Source organism: Schistocerca nitens, chromosome 8, assembly GCF_023898315.1.
Source record: "Schistocerca nitens isolate TAMUIC-IGC-003100 chromosome 8, iqSchNite1.1, whole genome shotgun sequence".
NCBI classification, from domain to species: Eukaryota; Metazoa; Arthropoda; class Insecta; order Orthoptera; family Acrididae; genus Schistocerca; species Schistocerca nitens.
Genome location: NC_064621.1, coordinates 120,573,317 through 120,592,455, shown reverse-complemented (window position 1 = coordinate 120,592,455; position 19,139 = coordinate 120,573,317). Strand labels below are relative to the sequence as shown.

Genomic DNA, 19,139 nt, shown 5'->3' with positions numbered 1-19,139 from the left:
CATGGATGGGCAGGCAGCTGACATGCTGCAACCAAAGCCAGAACCAGACCACATGCCAGTTCAGACGCTACCTGCAGAGCTGACCACAGTGGGTAGTTGCCTCTCCTGAAGTGGCGCCACAAAACAGAGACACAGTCTGAAGTTCTCACACTGTCCTACAACCTGCAGTAAAATGGGAAAAGTAAAGCTCCACTGCACTTTGCATCAAACATACATGATTATTAACTAGTGTCTTATAAGCTCTAACACAGTCATTGCTGATAAATTAGGATCAAAATGTTGCATGTTTCCAAATTATTAAAATTACTTCAGTAGTCGACTATAAATAATGTATTCTGAGCTGGTTATAATTTCACTAGTACTTCATTTATTCTGATATCATGTAAATTTCAATTCCTTTATTCTGTTTAATAACTGATTATCTACAGTATTCAGTACTGTGGTACATTGAGAGAAATGATACTGAATCTGCCATTATGAAAAGCAATAAAAAGAAGAACTTATAACAACCGCACTTTCAGTGCTCTTCTAGTTACTAAATCATTTTCTAACCTACATACATAACTGCAGACGAACACTTCTATGTACATGCAGACGTGAACACAAAATTTTAATTTTCGGCTATGACAATTATCATCTGGAACTATTATAGGACATTAATAAAGTAATATATCTAAAGCAGTACCACATGTGCAAGACACAAGACGATTATACTCACTGGTTATGAAACTTTAGTAGCAACGTTAACATGTATCTATATATAAAAGTACCTGCAGTGTGCACGCAAATTTCAACGGCATCTACATCAGCATATGCACTTCGTACTATAGGGATTCTTCCCATCTCCAGTCACTTGGTCTGCCGGAACAGTACATAAGTGGATTGAGACTATCCCTGGACTCGCAGTTAATACCAGATCTGAAACCTTTTACTATGCTTTTGCTGGGTAATAGGTGCCTATCGTTAGATGCCGGCCAATTTATATATTTTATCGTTTATTTTTAACTCCCCATGGGTCAGTCAGGCTTGTGACTGTATGTGCCCCCTTGCTTGTATATATTCAATATCCCAGACAGTTCTGTATAACATTAATAACATTTAGTAATATCCTAAAAAGTGATGCATGTGATTCGCAGGTAATCTCCTATGTAGATTTGAAACAGTAGTACCTCGATTCCATATCTGTAGCCATGATCGCCTGACGTAAAAAGCGAGATTCCTAGCCACTTCGTTATGCTGAACTACAAAACTTCACTGTCCGTCACAGTGTGTAACAGGCTAGCAGAAACGTGGCCGTGCCAATGGTTAAAAGATTGGGTTCATCTGCCATTTCTCCCTATTAGGCTACTGTACAGAATAAATGGAAAAATACAGCTTCTCACAGGCCGAAATGGACAGTTGTTTAAATTCCTAACTTGATCATAGGCAATATGTGGAATTACTTGTGCATTATGGCAAAAATATCAGAAAGGTTACCAAAGGACTTTGTGTTCTTAAGGTCTTTCACTTCTTTATAGGGGGTCTTCTGATTTTAATATATATCTCTACTTCCATAACAACACCTTTTTTCAGTTTATACAAGGTTTTTCATGTTTTCTTCAGTGTGCCCTACTGTGAGTTCATGTGTTTTAAAGTGGTCACTCAAATCAGCTTTATGACTGGAATTACAGCGTTCTTTGAATCTTATCGTAAGCTTCCTTCTTGTTTGTCTACGTATTCTTCATCATATAGACCACAGATGAATTTAGACACCTCTGATTTATCATATACGTCTTCCTTCTCTATCTTGTGCCTTAACAATTTCCCTTACCTCATTATTTATTTGAAAAACCACTTTAGCAGTACCACTTCAGAAACATGTTCTATTCCAGCAGGGATCTTTGCCTAAATATGGCATCATTACAAACCTAGGGTTTCCTTTATTTATTATTTTCTGTAGCCTTATCACTTGTTGTCTGCACTTCTCTTTTAATCAAATCTGTGTCTTGTAAACCTTTTCTCCTGACATAAGGTCAGACCCATTGTCCACAACTACGTGACGTAAAATGTTATTCTCACTGTCTATACTTTCTACAGATATGGGTAATCAACTGAGCATGTCATCATGGCGTGAAAAGTGCACACTTGTAAGGATATGAGATGAAATGAAGACACATATATGATTGCATCTGTGGTTGTTAGTTTTCTAAATATGTTGTAAGTATGTCATTCATTAAGTTTGGATATCTTCAAAACGAAGATAGCTTATAGAATTATTTTCTTCTACCTACATAACACAATTAATATTAGGAAGTAGCTCATTTGAGTTACTGTGTAGGTTTTTCAATCTATGTTGTACTGTAACCGATAAGTATGAGCCTGTCCTCAAGGCAACTTTTATAGTTGTTCAGTGAAACAATTTATTTTCAGAATCATCCATGAAAATGTTTGCTAGTGTCACTGCCAAGCAATTAACCATTGGTAAACCATTTGGCTATCTGAAAAAGGTCAAACCGAATACAAAATACTTTTGAGACAAAACTAGCCTGAATTGACCACATACCTATTCAATTTGCTAGTTATTCATTTTCTTGTATGTCGGTCGATTATTTTTGATGATGTTAATTGTTTTTCAACTAGTTCATTTGCATATGGATTGCTAAGCTCTAATGATATGAGTTTAGCTGCTGGGTTTGTAACCTCTAAGGTGACCTGCATCAGTTCTGTTGCATTTTTTAATATGTGACTATTTGTGAATCTGTAGTTTTCAGTCGTAATCTTATTCGATTCTTGACTTACAAAGTGACAAGTGCAATCGATGTAATTGAAAATTGCTTATAGGGAAGCGCAATTTTATGTATTTTTGAATTAACTCTAAGCTTATTAGCGATTGAGTTGATACCTATACACTTTTTCATTGAATGTCAGTAAAAATGGAACAGGAATTATTACCTTCCCCTTAATTTCGTCTCTGTATTTACCAGTGGGAGCTTTCGGAATCTTAAATATTTGATCATCTTTTAATAAGAGTTTTAGTAATATATGTAGTTCTGTAAGGATGACAAGCGAACTGCCTTTGTGTGCCTTGAAATTTAATTCGTTATTGTCTGTACCAATAATACCTAGGTCACTTTTGTGAAACCTTTGTCTTTTGCCAGGTGTTACACGCTCTTTCATGATGCTGTCAATACATTTCTCTAAAACATCAATACACATATGTACAACACACCCCTCTATATTCTTCAGTCTGTAGAGGATGGTTTCCTTACCTATGTTTTGCTTTTAATTCACCCTTAAGCACTTTATTTGTACAACATATCTTGATATTCTCAGATACATCATTCCTAACCTTGATATCTATGTAGAAACTGGAATCAGTTTCAACGAAATACACTTCCTTACAAATCTCTTTGCTTGTACACACATAAATTACTTTAAGTTGCTTCTTTGGTACTGTAACAGTTGTGGTACTATATGTGACACTTCTGTCACAAAATGTAGCTGGGTTTTCTCTTTTGATGCAAGTCAATTGTCAGGATGAGCATTCTAAAGCATTCTGTCAGGGTGAAAATATTAAATAAATTAACTTTTCTCTCTTAACAACATGTGGGCAGGGTGGGTTCTTCCTTGGCTCGGGTATGAGGTCGAATGAAACATCATTTTTACATAAGATAACTTTTATTGAAGATTTGTACAACTGTATCTTACGGAATGCTCTGGTTCGGAGAGCGGCAGCTGTGTCGTTTGTGAAGTCTTCTGCTGCGGCAGCGGCGGCGGCGGCGGCGGCGGCGGCGGCGGCGTCTGATTACGCGTAGCGGTGTGTATCTCGTGTCGCCGTCTCGCCCAGTTGACTGGAGACGCGCAGCGCGAGGTGGCCCGTTTAATTATTGCGAGCGAAATCGTGCATCGGATGATACCTTGGGTGTCGCGTCCCAGTGTTTCTCTTCTCTAAGCGGCCGCGTGTGTTGTGCGTCGGCCAGCGGAGCGGCGCGGCGGGGGAAGGCCAGTGTGGCGGACTCGAACCACGGACTTCCGCTTGCCAGTCTTCGGCTGTCAGGTCTTCATCCCAGCTCACAGGCGACCACTGATGTGAGGCCGTCTCCTTCCCGTCCTCACGAGACACCCGGGTATGTAAAAACCAGACTTCAAATACCTTTTAACTTCTGTCTTCTGGCGCCGCGGCTGCTGCTTGCTATTCCATTACAGCGGCGGACTTGGTTCGTCTGTGCATGATGCAGTCTCTTCTTGCATGACGGTCTTCAGCACCGAAACTGACTGAAAACTACTGCTACTTCTTCGTCTTCTTCGTCTCCGTCTCCGTCTCCGTCTTCATCTCCGTCTCCGACTCCGTCTTCGTCTTTCGGGCCCATCGCGTCTCGCGTATTTATTCACTTCAGTTCACTGGAGGTGAACGACTTCACGGTCATTGCCTCTTCTGTCACGTTGAGAAGCTCCTCGAAGAATCTTCTTAACGTCGGTAATTGGCTCTTGGAATGTAGGCAAGGGCTTTTGATCCCATGTGACGACTGAGAAACACGTGAGCCGGGTATTGCCTCTTCTGTCACGTTGAATAGCTTCTCGAAGAATCTTCTTTACGTCGGTCATTGGCTCTTGGGATGTAGGCGAGGGCCTTTGCTCACATACGACAACTGAGAAACACGTGAGCCGGTCGGGCGATGCCCTGACGGCTGAATCGACAGCGCCCGCTTATGTGGAACTTGCTGACTTCACGGTCATTGTCTCTTCTGTTCTGCTGTTCGGCCCGCTGTTTGCGAGTATGTAACTCTCTAAACTAAACCAAGTTTTTCATTTATATTCTAATTTCTAGTTCTCTTTGATTTCACTAATTTATTTACTTAAGAACCACTCAACAGTACATATTGACCACCAAACTTGCTTTACTGGGCACCGCAAGAAATATTTTGTGCATGTGGCGCTAAAGAAGTGCCATGAATGTTAAGAACCGCATTATGCAATACAAGTCATAACGATATATTTTATAACAGACAATCGATTTTGGTCTAGGATCAGACCATCATCAGGTCTCCAGCACCAAAGAAAAACAGGAACCCATATTACTAAGTGTGTAACATGAAAGCATACAGCTGATATGTGAGACACCAATAAATACTTTACAGCTTATAGCAAAGTAACAAAGAACGTACAGACGCATCTTAGCTTTGCGTCTGCGTGATTGTAGTATCAGATACTGGATGTACAATGTTCGAACTTTGCTATTAGCTTGGTCCATTTATCCTTATAGCTGTTAACTGTGTGAAAAACGCATGGATCCAACAGAATAGGTAAAAGATTTAACGAAAAGCCAATATGCATCTGATAGAAATACACCCCACTGACGTTAAGATCATACAGAATAACAAACTCAAGGGGGATCCATTATATTACGGCTATCGAGCGTGCAGGGTGCAGCCAGCTGCAGATTGTTGCTCATTTCGGCACAAACGATGCCTGTAGTCGGTGTTCCGAGGATATCCTTGGGTCCTTTCGACGGCTGGCTGAATTGGTGAAGGCAGCCTCCATCTCTCCAGGAGTGGAAGCTGACGATCTGCAGCATCATACCGAGGGTGGACCGGGGTCCTCTGTTTTGGAGTGGAGTGGAGAATCTAAACCATAGGCTACGTCGACTCTGTGACGAAACTGGCTGTAGATTCCTCGACTTACGCTATGGGGTGGAAGGTTACAGGACGCCCCTCGATAGATCAGGGGTTCACTACACACAGGAAGCAGCTACATGGGTAGCACAGTACTTGTGGCATGCCCGTGGGGGTTTTTTAGATTAGGTTCCTCCCCATGGGAAAAAAACCGTTGGCCCGAAAAATTAACAGATCATGACACTGATGTGGGTGTGCCAACTGTAAAAATTGTTAGTTCGCCTAAACAGGTCATTCCAAAGGATTTAAATATACTTAATCTCACGTTAGTAAATTGTCGAAATGTCTGTGGAAAGATCCCCGAGTTAATCTCCGAAATAAACAGTAGCAATGCCTATTTTGTATTAGATAGGAGAGATAGGACTGATGCTATAGGAGGTGGTGTGTTCATTGCAGTTAATAGCTGTTTAAACACAGTTGAGATCGATAATGGGTCGGACTGTGAAATAGTTTGGATAAAGCTGTCAATCAGACAAGGATTGGCCATTGTATTAGGATGTTTTTATAGACCACCAGCATCTTCAACAAACGTCGCAGAACGTTTCAGGGAAAGTGTTGAGTACGTAGGAAGTAAATATCCAAATTATCCATAGGTGGAGACTAATCTAGCTTCCATTGACCGGCAAAATTACACGTTTATCACAGGGGGCAGAAGATAAGATTCGTATGAAGTTATTCTAGGAGCGCTCTCAACATACAACCTTCAGCAATTGGTTAGAAAACCAACTCGAGATGTGGACATATTAGATATCTTGGCGACAAACAGACGTGATCTTTTTGAGGAAGTTAATCTAGAAGAAGTTATTAGCGACCATAATGTCGTTGTGGCTTCTATGTCAGTGGAAGTTGCAAAAAAAAAAAAAAAAAAAAAAAAAAAAAAAAAAAAAAACAAACAAGGAACATCGTAGAGTTTTCTTCTTTGGGAAAGCAAATGAAATTATCATTAATGAATATCTTCATCGTCAGCTCCAATCACCGCGGGACAAAAAGATATTGAGCATCTTTGGTCGGAATTTAAAGGTATTGTTCACAACGTACTACAGAAGTATAATCCCAGCAAAAGTATAGGGGAGGGAAAGGATCCACCTTGGTACAACAAACATATTAGGAAGTTGCTGAGAAAGCAGAGAATTTTTCACAGTCGTTTTAAACGTAGTCACTGCCCCGCTGACAAACAGAAATTTTGCGACATAAAAGCAGCTGTCAGAAAGACAATGAGAGACTCTTTAACAAATTTGAAAGCAATATTTTATCTGCAGATTACTCCAAGAAATTTTGGTCGTCTGTAAAATCTATGAATGCTCAAATAATTCTATACCTTCTCTTGCTGACAGTACGGGTAATATAACTGATGATGATAAACAGAAGCCCGAAATTCTAAACCTAGCTTACAGCAACTCGTTTACAATAGAGGACTGGAGCACCATTCCCCCTTTCAATTATCTAACAAACGCAAGGATGGCTGACATAGTGTTTAGTGTATCTGAGATTGTAAAACAGTTAAGATCCTTAGACGCCAGCAAGGTATCTGGCCCAGACGGTATTCCCGTTAGATTTATGTTAACTATGCTACAAATATAGCACCATTCTTATCCGTCATCTATCAGAGATCATTGGAACTGCGACAAGTTCCACGGGACTGGAAGAAGGCCCAGGTCATAGCAATCTATAAAAAGGGTAGAAAATCGGATGCTCAAAATTACCAGCCAATTTCACTGGCATCGATTTGTTGTGGAATCATGGAACATATTTTGTGTTCGGACATAATTATTTTTCTAGACTGTGAGAAGCTCACCTGCAGAAACCAACACGGTTTTAGGAAACAGCGGTCATGCGAGACACAGCTGGCCCTCTTTGTACATGATGTACAACAGGGTCTAGATACCGGCTCCCAGGCTGATGCCATATTTCTCGACTTTCGAAAGGCATTCGACTCAGTTACGCACTGTCGCTTTCTACAAAAAGTACGCCCTTACGGTGTATCCAATGACATATGCGGTTGGATAGAATGACTGGCAGTTATCTCTCAATATTAGAAAGTGTCGCCATGAATGGGGTAACTTCAACAGAAACAAGAGTAACTTGAGGTATGCCCCAGGGCAGCGTAATAGGTCCTCTGCTTTTAACGATTTACATAAACGATTCGGTTGATGGTATTAACAGCGGCCTTAGACTGTTTGCCGATAAGGCTGTAGTCTACAGGAAAGTAGTATCACACGAAAGTTGTGAACAAATCAATGAGGATTTGCAGAAAATAAATGAGTGGTGTAATTACTGGCAGTTATCTCTCAATATTAGAAAGTGTAATTTACTTCGTGTAACAAGGCGATAACATAAGTCAAGTATCTATATGTGACTTTTCGAAATGATCTCAAATGGAATGATCAGTTTACACAAGTAACGGGTAAGGCGAACTCTAGATTGCAGTTTATTGGTAGAATACTGAAGCGATGCAGTGCTTCAACAAAAGAAATAGCTTACAATACGTTAGTTCGTCCAGTCTTAGAGTACTGTTCGTCTGTACGGGACCCTTACCAGTTGGGTCTGATTAAAGAGATCGAGAAGGCCCAAAGAAAATCGGCAAGATTCGTGACTGGTATATTTAGCTATCGCGAGAGCGTTACAAATCTCATAGGAAGTTTGAAGTTTGACACACTTGCAGATAGACGAGACGCTAAACAGAAGGTTCTGCTCTCTAAATTCCGAAATCCAATCTTCACTGAGGATGTAGAGCATATATTATTACCACCAACTTTCAAACCACGTAGTGATCATCATTCAAAGATAAGGGGAAAAAGAGCTTGTACTGAGGGGTTCAGAGAGTCGTTTTTCCCTTGCGCGATTCGCGAGTGGAACGGTGAGGGGGCTGGAGGAGAAATATGACTTTGGCACGAATTGTGCCCTCCGCCACACACCGCTTGATGGCTAGCGGTGTATTTATGTAGATGTAGATGTAGAAATGCATGACATGTTCACGTATATTTCATAAGTGAAACAGCACCGTTATGGATCAAACATCATCAACCAGACTTTTAAGGTCTTTTAATTGGCTACTATTACATCAAAAATGTTACTAAATAATGGTATGTTAATCTGAATAAAGGTGCTATAAATGTGAATGAAGGAATAGTATGTTCATCTGAATTTTTAGCACCTATTAGGCATAAGATTCCACAACTGTTGCAAGTTACATAATTATCAGAACTCGTCACCTGCATCTTGCTTATTATTCTAATCAGTTGCCGTAATTAGTTACTAATTATCCAAACGCTCATAACTTTTCATCACATGCCATTAAAAAGTATACAATAATTCATTTGCGAGTGGGTTCTTTGTACATTTTCTTGCAGGGCATTAAAATAATAAAAAAAAATTGTAGCATCAACAATTCTTGTCACACTATAACAATCAGTAACCACTAGTAGTACAACACAGATTCCAAAAACTACACAGTAAATTCCATGAGCTAAATCCTTATATAATCTTGACTATTCAGGTAAAAGTATATATTGCTATCAGTTTATGATAGCTCAAGAGTGTAAAAAATCACTTGTGGCCTTTGTGACCAGGAAAACATAGACTAACAGGAAGGAAGCTTAACATAAGATTTAAAGAACATTGTAAACCCAGGCATAAATCTTCTTTGAGTGACAACCTTTCAAAACTAGAAAATACAATGGGGAACATTGAGAAAACGTGGAAATATTTCATGAATGGAAAAAGGTATTCAGATTAATCTTCTGAAGGAGGCAGAGATGTATAACAATCTGAAAACCCAACCTAAAAGATACTTAATGTACAGAGAGAGCCTAACAACACAAAGTACTATGACAACTTTGTTGATGTCTTTGCCAGAATGCAGGTCAAATTATACCAATGTCCCTTATGCCATGTTGTAAGTTAAAGCTACATAGTTTGTGTTGAGTCCTCGTAGTCAATTTCAGCATGATTCAAGGTATGCACAGATGTTTTGTAAAAGTTTAGTACTATGGCAGGATAAAAAGTTTAAATTGTGTGTAAGTTTACAATATTGTCGTAATACATTCCTTGCTTTGTTGAGGCAGTATTTTAATTGTTGCATATATTCATTAATGTGAATGTCATTATCCTGGAGTTTTGGCACTGTTGGTCTTATAATTACTATAAACGTCAAGGAAAAAAATTGTGTTTATTAAGGCTGTGATGATCTACTTCTACCACAATTCAAATCGAATTTTTTTTGTTACATGTAGATACTAATTGTGTCTTTATTTAACATTGTACTAGCAGCCTTTACAAATATTTTCATATTGAGATATGAGTACAAGATGATCAGTATGAGATAATGTGAGGTCACACATGAGAATGGGTCATTCTTTGAATGCAATTGCTATCTTTACCAGCAAAATGGTGGGCACTCACACTACACAAATAGCGTATCAAACAATGATGCTCTATGGCATTCCCACTGGACTAATACTGCAGACACTCCAGACTGGGTGAGGTGCTAGCTGACAAAATGTTGATTGAAATGTTAATATTAGGAGTGACCGCCAGTGGTTAGTGCACTGCGGACGTCCTACATTGCCATGGCTCGAGAAGATATCATGTAGGACTGAAATCTAAGCCATTCTTCTGTCTGAGGTCTCCACAATCATGTTCTCCTTGGCAGGCGCAACACAGTTGGTTCTGTACTCCATGATTCTGTTGGTGAACAATAATTAACTAGATTTGGAGAAACAGTTTATTATAGAAACAGCCTCCGTTTTCTACATGCATCGTTTTCTATATGGAGCAATACTGTAAACAATGTCATTAACACAATTTACATCCACTCATTCGACAGCAGACTGATATTAAAAGTGTAATAGATTAGGTTGTTTGGTGCTTAAGTAACATATTCAGGAGGAGAGCCACAAAAAGTTCTGGTTTCTTAAAATTAGTTTCATTTGTAGGTATTTGCGTTCTTTTCCATAAAAAAGATTATTTATACTGTATTCATAAATGTTTCAGACAGATATATATATATATATATATATATATATATATATATATATATATATATATATGTGTGTGTGTGTGTGTGTGTCTGTGTGTGTGTCTATGTGTGAGTGTTGGTGCATATGTATATATATCTGTGTGTGTGTGATTTCAGAAGCATAGCATTCTGTTATGTATTCACTTAAAATGGATGATAACTGCTCTTGGGAGATCTGGTTTACTCACAAGATAGATGTCTGAAGTAACATTTTTGATCTGGTAATGATGCCATATAATTTTTACTCTTTTCAGGAAATGTTATTTGCTAAGAGTACAGTTATTTAAAATAATGATGTTCTGTTGATATGGACCCATAAAGATATACATTGCTATTAGAGTATCAGTCTATTATATGTTAGTGTAATTACTCAATAATTATTGTGTTTGTGTTAGGTGCATGCCGGAGGTTAAGTTACCATTTCTGGAATGCTGACCACCCTGCAAAATAGCATTCGAGATTTGCTGTAAATCTAAGGGGTGTTTGATGAAAGCTTTTCCTTAAAATTTCAATGATCAATTTATCGATTCTTACATGAATTCATGCTCGCAAGTCTGTTCAAAAGCTTTTCCTACCAGAACTATCGATTGCTTAATGCATTCCAGTCTTTGACTATTCGAGTGATAGCATGTCCACAAACTTATACTTTGCAGACACTGAGTATGGATCAGTCACAGAACAGCATGTACTGTGTCACGTGTTTATGGGCTTTGTTTTATAGTGGACAAAGTGTTTCCTTAGTTTTGCGATCTTCTCATCTCGTGAGTTCTACATGTTCTGTTCTGGACGACTAGTGTCGCAACTTGCTCATGGACTCTAGGTAACTGAATTGACATTACATTCTGATGGCTATTCTCACACTACAAACTACATCAACAGCTACATGAATCCTCTGCAAATCACATTCAAGTGCGTGGCAGGGGGTTCATCTGGCACCTTCACAATTCTCTGTTATTCCAATCTCGTATAGCGCGTGGAAAGAGCGAACACATATATCTTTCTGTACGAGCTCTGATTTCCCTTATTTTATCGTGGTGATCGTTCCTCCCTGTGAACGTCGGTGTCAACAAAATATCTTCGCATTCGGAGAAGAAGGTTGGTGATTGGAATTTCGTGATAATATTCCGTCACAACGAAAGAAGTCTTTCTTTTAATGATTTGCAGCCCAAATTCTGTATCATTTCTGTGGTACTCTCTCCCATACTTCGCGACAATACTAAACGTGCTGCCTTTCTTTCAACTTTTACGATGTACTCCGTCAGTCCTACCTGGGAAGGATCCCACACCACGCAGCAGTATTCTAAAAGAGAACGGACAAGCGTAGTGTAGGCTCCTTAGTAGGTCTGTGACATTTTGTAAGTGTCCTGCCGATAAAACGCAGTCTTTGGTTAACCTTCCCCACAACATTTTTTATGTGTTCCTTCCAATTTAAGTTGTTCGTAATTGTAATACCTAGGTATTTAGTTGAATTTACGGCTTCTAGATTAGAGTGATTGATCGAGTAACCGAAGTTTAACGAACTCCTTTTAGCACTCATGTGGATGACCTCACACTTTTCGTTACTTAGTGTCAATTGCCACTTTTCGCAACATTCGGATATTATTTCTAAATCGTTTTGCAGTTTATTTTGATCTTCTGATGATATTATTAGTCGATAAACGACAGCGTCATCGGCAAAAAACCGAAGACGGCTGCTCGGATTGCCTCAAAAATCGTTTATATAGATAACTACCTTGGGGAACGCCAGAAATCACTTCTGTTTCATTCGATGACTTTCCGTCAATTACTACGAACTGTGACCTCTCTGACAGGAAATCACAAATCCAGTCACATAATTGAGACGATATTCCATATGCACGCAATTTCACTACGAGTCGCTTGTGTGGTACAGTGTCAAAACCCTTCCGGATATCCAGAAATACGGAATCGATCTGAAATCCCTTGTCAATAGAACTAAACACTTCATGTGAATAAAGAGCTAGTTGTGTTTCACAGGAACGATGCCTTCTAAACCCATGTTGAATGTGTGTCAATTGACCGTTTTCTCCGAGGTAATTCATAATGTTCGAACACAATATATGTTCCAGAATCCCGATGCATATCGACGTTAACGATATGGGCCTGTAATTTAGTGGGTTACTTCTACTACCTTTCTCGAATAATAGTGTGACCTGTGCAACTTTCCAGTCTTTGGGTACGGATATTTCGGCGAGCAAACGGTTGTATATGATTGTTAAGTATGGGGCTACAGCATCAGCATACTCCGAAAGGAAAGTAATTGGTATACAGTCTGGACCAGAAGACTTGCTTTTATTAACTGATTTAAGTTGCTTCACTACTCCGAAGATATTTACTTCTACATTACTCAATTAGGCAGCTGTTCTCGATTCGAGTTCTGGAATATTTATTTTGTCTTCTTTTGTGAAGGCATTTCGGAAGGCAGTGCTTAGTAACTCTGCTTTGGCAGCACTGTCTTCTGTAGTATCTCCATTGCTATTGGGCAGAGAAGGCATTGAGTGTTTCTTGCCGCTAACATACTTCACACAGACCAGAATCTCTTTGGATTTTCTGCCAGGTTTCGAGACAAAGTTTCGTTGTGGAAACTGTTATAGGCATCTCGCATTGAAGTTCATGCTAAATTTCGAGCTTCCGTAAAAGATCACCAATCTTGGGGATTTTGGGTCTGTTTCAATTTGGCATGTTTGTTTCTTTGTTTCTGCAACGGTGTTCTAACCCGTTTTGTGTACCAAGGAGGATCAGCTCCGTCGTTTGTTAATTTATTTGGCATAAATCTCTCAGTTCCTGCCGATACTGTTTCTTTGAATCTAAGCCACATCTGGTCTACACTTATTCTATTAATTTGAAATGAGTGGAGGTTGTCTCTTATGAAGGCTTCAAGTGAATATATATTTTTCGCTTATTTTTCGAGGATTTGGGGATTGCAGTGTTCAATCTCGCTAAGACACCTGTGTTCACTAATCCCTGAATCGGGTTTGATGCTCGTTGTTAGCTCAGGATTCTTTGTTGCTAAGAGGTCAAGTGTGTTTCGACGACCATGAGCCCACTCTTCGCGTGGGCTCATGACCTAACTGCTCGAAACAATTTTCAGAGAATCCGTTAGGCACAATTTCGGATGATATTTTATGCGTACCTCCGGAATGAAACATGTATTTAGGCCAAAATATTGAGGGTAAGTTAAAGTCACCACCAACTATTATCGTATAGGTCGGGTATGTGTTTAATATCAAACTCAAGTTTACTTTGAACCTTTCAGCAACTGTATCATCTGGATTGGGAGGTCGGTAAAACGATCAATTTATTATTTTATTCCGGTTGCCAACAGTGTCCTCTGCCCATACCAAATCACAGGAAGTTTCTACTTCAGTTTGGCGACAAGATAAACTTCTTCTGACAGCAACAAACACGTCACCGCCAACCACGTTTAGCCTACCCTTTCGGACCACCGTTAGGTTCTTCGCAAAAATTTCGGCTGAGCTTATATCCGGCTTTAGCCAGCTTTCAGTGCCTATAACAATTTGAGCATCAGTGCTTTCTATTAGTGCTTAGAGCTCTGGTACTCTCAAAAACACAGCTACGACAATTAACAAGCGATATACCAATGGTTCCTGTGTCTACGTTCTTCCTGTGTTCAACCTTCACCCTTTGTGACTGAGGCCCTACTGGTGTTTTCCCGAGACCATCTAACCTAAAAACCGACCAGTCCACGCCACACAACCCCCGCTACCCGTGTAGCCGCCTCCTGCGTATAGTGGACACCTGACCTATTCGGCGGAACACGAAACCCAACCACCCTTTGGCGCACGTTGATGAATCTGCAGCCCACACGGTCGCAGAACCGTCTGAGCCTCTGATTCAGACCCTCCACTCGGCTCTGTACCACAGGTCCGCAATCGGTCCTATCGACTATACGGCAAATGTTCCGCTGTACTTTCATCTTGCCAGCAAGACTGGCAGCCTTTGCCATTTCTGTTAGCCGCTCGAAACCAGAGAGAATCTCATCTGATCCAAAGTGACACACATCATTGTTACCGACGTGAGCAACAACCTGCAGTTGGCTGCACCCTGTGCTCTTCATAGCATCCGGGAGAACCCTTTCCACATCTGGAATGACTTCACCCGGTATGCACACGGAGTGCACATTCGTTTTCTTACCCTTCTTGTCAGCCAAGACCCTAAGGGCCCCCATTATGCGCCTAACATTGAAGCTCCCAACTACCAATAATCCCACCCTCTGCGATTGCCCAGATCTTGCAGGCTGAGTGGCTTCCTCTGAAACAGGACAGGCGACAGCATCTGGCTCACTGAAAATGTCAGCGACAGACATCACCTGGAACCTGTTTGTCAGACAAACCGGGGAGGCCTTACGTGCTGCCGCCTGGGAAGTCTTTCGCCGCCTGCTTCGCCCCGGGGCGACCTTCCACTCTACCACAGGTGAAGGGTCAACTTCAGTGCGAGCAGTAACTGGGATGATCACCGGTGAGGACCGATCTGCATTATGGAGAAGTTCCAGGAAGCCTTTCGCAGCTTGGTACAATACTCTGTATGCAATCTTTCAGGGTGTTAAGTAGGCCTTCATTTGTATTCATACTTAACTTGCTTTGTTCAAACACACATGTTATGAGCCATATCTGAGGTATAGTATTTAATTCTCCTTCGTTTACCAGCACAGTCGGAGGTGATGGCTACATCACACGACCGCTTCTTCAAAGGCGTTCTTATCTGCCGCTGTGTTAAGAATTTTTCTTTGTACAGTTTCTCACATATTGTGGCACTTTCTCCCACATGGTCACCAGGCGGATTGTGTAATCCTTCATTTGTTATTGCTTTTGAATTGAGTATTAGTGATAGGCATTTAGTTAAAAGGTGTATCATTTATCTTCCTTCCCAAGTCACTTTTAAAATTAATGCTAAATTTCTACTGTACACATGATTTGTTATTGAGTCTAGAGTCTGCGTTTAATTCGTACACGAAGTTTACTGTTAACTCTGACTTCAAGAGGACTATTAGTTCATGTGTAGTAAAAGTGCAATCAACAGACGCTGTCCCAAACAACAGTCAGCAGAAGATCGTTGAAATCTTTGCATACATCTCAGAAAGTAAGTAGTGTTGCTGAGATTATGAGACAACTTGTTTTCGAGATTATATCTGACATAATCATTATATTTTATGTTCTTTGGCGCACATCTCTTGACTATCAGATTGAGGCTCACATTCTCATTGGTCTTCGTCTACATCCATGTCATATGCAGTAAACTTTCGTTGAACAAAGCTATAAAACTTTGAGAAGTAGCTCTGGCCCTAAATTATTTCCAGTATTCATTCATGTCTCCCCTTGTTCCAATTGCAAAATTTGATTATTTTGTACTGGATATTTTTTAAAAACGTTCTCAAATAGCGTTATCAGTTACTCCTTGAGTAATGATTGTCTAGACAAAGGCCACATTTTCAGGTCATTTTTTTGAAGTCACATGTTTTGAGCTGAGTTAGGAAAAAGATTAAGAGGCATACTACCGTCAAAGCAGTAAATCAGATTCTCATTCCGCCTCTATATTGGACATGCAACAGCTTGCTGCAGTCATGTCTGTAGTTTTGGAAATGTTATAACAATTAAAAATCATAATATGTGCAATTACTACAAGGACTTCTTTTCTTGTGTCTTCACAACCACTAACTCAATATGATTCTGGGGTATACACCCTAGCGCTCTATACTGTAGATTATGACTCCATAAGAAGAAATCCAAACTGCCATTCACATCACTGTGCAACATAAACAGATAATAATATGATACTGGTAGTATAGTATCGGGCCGCATATCTCGTTTGCACCCGAAACTGAACACTTATAAGAGTTTGGAACTTTTGCAACTTTTTTCCATATTTAGTTGTTACCTATGTGTGCACTTAATCTTAAATTTATAGGACATCGGGTAATAGACACATATGTTTGCCACAAAGTACAGTGGTGCTTTATTTTCTCCACATGAGTGCAGGGTACAGGACAGTGGGAGCAGCTCCAAACTGCGCCTCTGCAGTGTGGTGCTCCCTCAGCCACAGCGACTACTTGCTGTGTGCAGCTCTGCGGGCGGCGCCTGACCTGGCATGGGGTCTGCTTCCAGCTCTGGACGCAATGTGTCGGCTGCCTGCACGTGCATGTTTCACGTGGCCAGCCCGGGCGTGAACACCTGCTCAACAATAAACAAAAAATATGATGTTCTTCTGACACCTGCGTACTCTCCTGTCTCATCAGAAAATGTTAGTCGGCTTAACAAAAACTTCCATCTACAGTTGACACAGATACTAACCTTAAATTTTGTAAGTATATAACACACTGAAGAACTGGATCTCACACAACTTGTTTTTCTAACTGATTTCCTTTGGTGTAATTGCTGCTTCAAATATCAAGAGCACTGCTCAATGCTATAACTTTTGTTTGTAGCATATCCAGCTATACACAGTGTAGCTTCAGGTGGCTATTTTATACCATAGTGATCTGATATATACAGGGCGATTTTCATTAATGTTTAAAAACTGTCAAAGCGGAGTATAAGACTCTGAGACAATAAATTTAATACAACATATATGGAACCAAAAACGCCAGCAAATATCCTAAATGCGGTTGACGAATTTTGCACATGTTACATGACCAGTTTATGTACCTCCCCACAGGTGCAGTGGTAGTGGTCAGCACTAAACACTGCTCTGCTAGCGTACTACGTTTTCCTAATGGCAGATAGATTCACCATAGTCTTGTAGTGCCACTACCTTGAACACTACAGTATCACACTGTATAATGCAAGAATAAACGCAGAATAACCTTGTAGAGCAATGTGTAGAAGTGCCACTACAGTGTGGATAGACTTATCTAGCTACTGCACTTGCAATAAAGTGTGTATCCCCCGGTACCATCACATGTTCAACATTTGTCATCCACTTGGTTGGGGGATTTCCTGAAATTTGCGACCATATGTGTCTGATGCCAAATTACTTATCTCAGAGTCATCTACGTCACTTTTGGTTTCCTAAACGGTAATATGAATCACCCTTTATCTTTATAATCGCGATGAAACTCAGACAGGTATAAGCTATGTACCTGTGATAACTTCAATTCCATCATTGCTAAACATACCTCCTTGTAGAGGTCGGTAGTATGCACACATCTTAAGCTGTAAGACTTATGGCATTTTCATGCTAAAACTCAGTTTCTGTAACTTGCTCTAAATATCACTCCTGAAACATGTCAAAGCGCTTAAAAAACTGTGGTAAGAAGACATCATAAAATCTCACTGACGGTCACTAAGAATCTTCGAGACATATGATTAACGTTTAACCATATTTCTGTCAACTTTCAACTATTTTTCTAAACTTGTGTGTTGACATAGACATATTGTTCTACCAGAAAGAGTAACTGCAGTAATTTTCTTTCTGATTTCAAACAAAGGTTAAATGGCAGGCAAATAAATGATTAGCTCAGAAATGAACAGTGTGCGCTGCTCAAAACAAAACATGCATATTTAATGTATGCACTAATGGTATAATACTACAAACAAAGATGCTCGAACCACCTGTCTCGTCTATAGACGAATATCTCAAGTGTTTAAAGTATCAGAATAATATAGATTATCAACTAGGGACTTAAACCTACAAGAAAGTACACACAGACTCGCAGTCTACACCATAACCTGATGCCGTGAATGGTACGGCAATTAGGCCCATGCATTGCCTGCACGCCTCAGCTGCTGTTTACCTTTGGCTGCCCGCCTGCTCTCTCCACTTACACCCTCCTCATCACCGCTGTCGTCGGCGTCGTCGTCTGCTGAGCCGTCGGCGTCGTCGCCATCAGCGTCTCTGTTCTCGGCTGCTTCATCCACCGCTTCATCTTCATCGTCTGCAACAGCGAACGGCGTGCAGTACGCCACGAGTAACACTCCAGCGATCAGCAGGACAAGGGACGCCTTCATGGCTGCAGTGTCTTCTACTACGTTGGATGCCTCAATACAAGTGCCATTAGTGAGCACACCGACCTCTTCTTATACGGCGTGTCGGACTCTTATCTCCCAAATTGTGGCACGCAAGGACAGCTACTTAGTGTGTACTTCAAAAGCGCGATTGGCCATATCGTCGTCATAACTTACTGCCACAAATATCTTGGGGGACTTGGTATGTAACCTTGATGCTTAAGGTGATTGTAAGCAATTGTAAGTAACTTGAATTATGAAATTGTCTCCTTCGTATGGTCAGGTGCATATAACAGCACTGACTTAGAATAACGACTAATTTAAAAACGAATAAGACTATCATATACTATTAATCTGTTCATTGTTCTCGTTGCCTTACGTAAAGATTGTCCAGATTTAGTTAAAAGTATACAACGTCTTTCCATAATACTCTGTTATCTTATGTTGAAAATCGTTACTTCGTTTTACCAATAATTAACACCAATAATTAAC

The 19,139-nt window shown here is 40.2% G+C and overlaps 1 protein-coding gene across 1 annotated transcript; it reads right to left on the bottom strand.

Moving 5' to 3' along the window:
• Positions 1-16,635: 16,635 nt before the first annotated feature.
• LOC126198454 (uncharacterized) lies at positions 16,636-18,686 on the bottom strand. Its single transcript, XM_049934788.1, has 2 exons — positions 18,437-18,686; positions 16,636-16,874 (listed from the first exon to the last, which is right to left on the bottom strand). Exons 1-2 carry the CDS (start codon positions 18,648-18,650, stop codon positions 16,750-16,752), a joined length of 339 nt encoding a protein of 112 aa, XP_049790745.1. The 5' UTR covers positions 18,651-18,686; the 3' UTR covers positions 16,636-16,749.
• Between the last annotated feature and the right edge of the window lie 453 nt (positions 18,687-19,139).

Excerpts from the sequence above, each read along its gene's own strand:
- LOC126198454 (XM_049934788.1), bottom strand. The coding sequence starts at position 18,650 with ATGAAGGCGTCCCTTGTCCTGCTGATCGCTGGAGTGTTACTCGTGGCG. Across the intron at positions 16,875-18,436 it reads GAGCAGGCGGGCAGCCAAAG|GTGTTCACGCCCGGGCTGGC; the intron begins GTAAACAGCAGC and ends ATTGTTGAGCAG.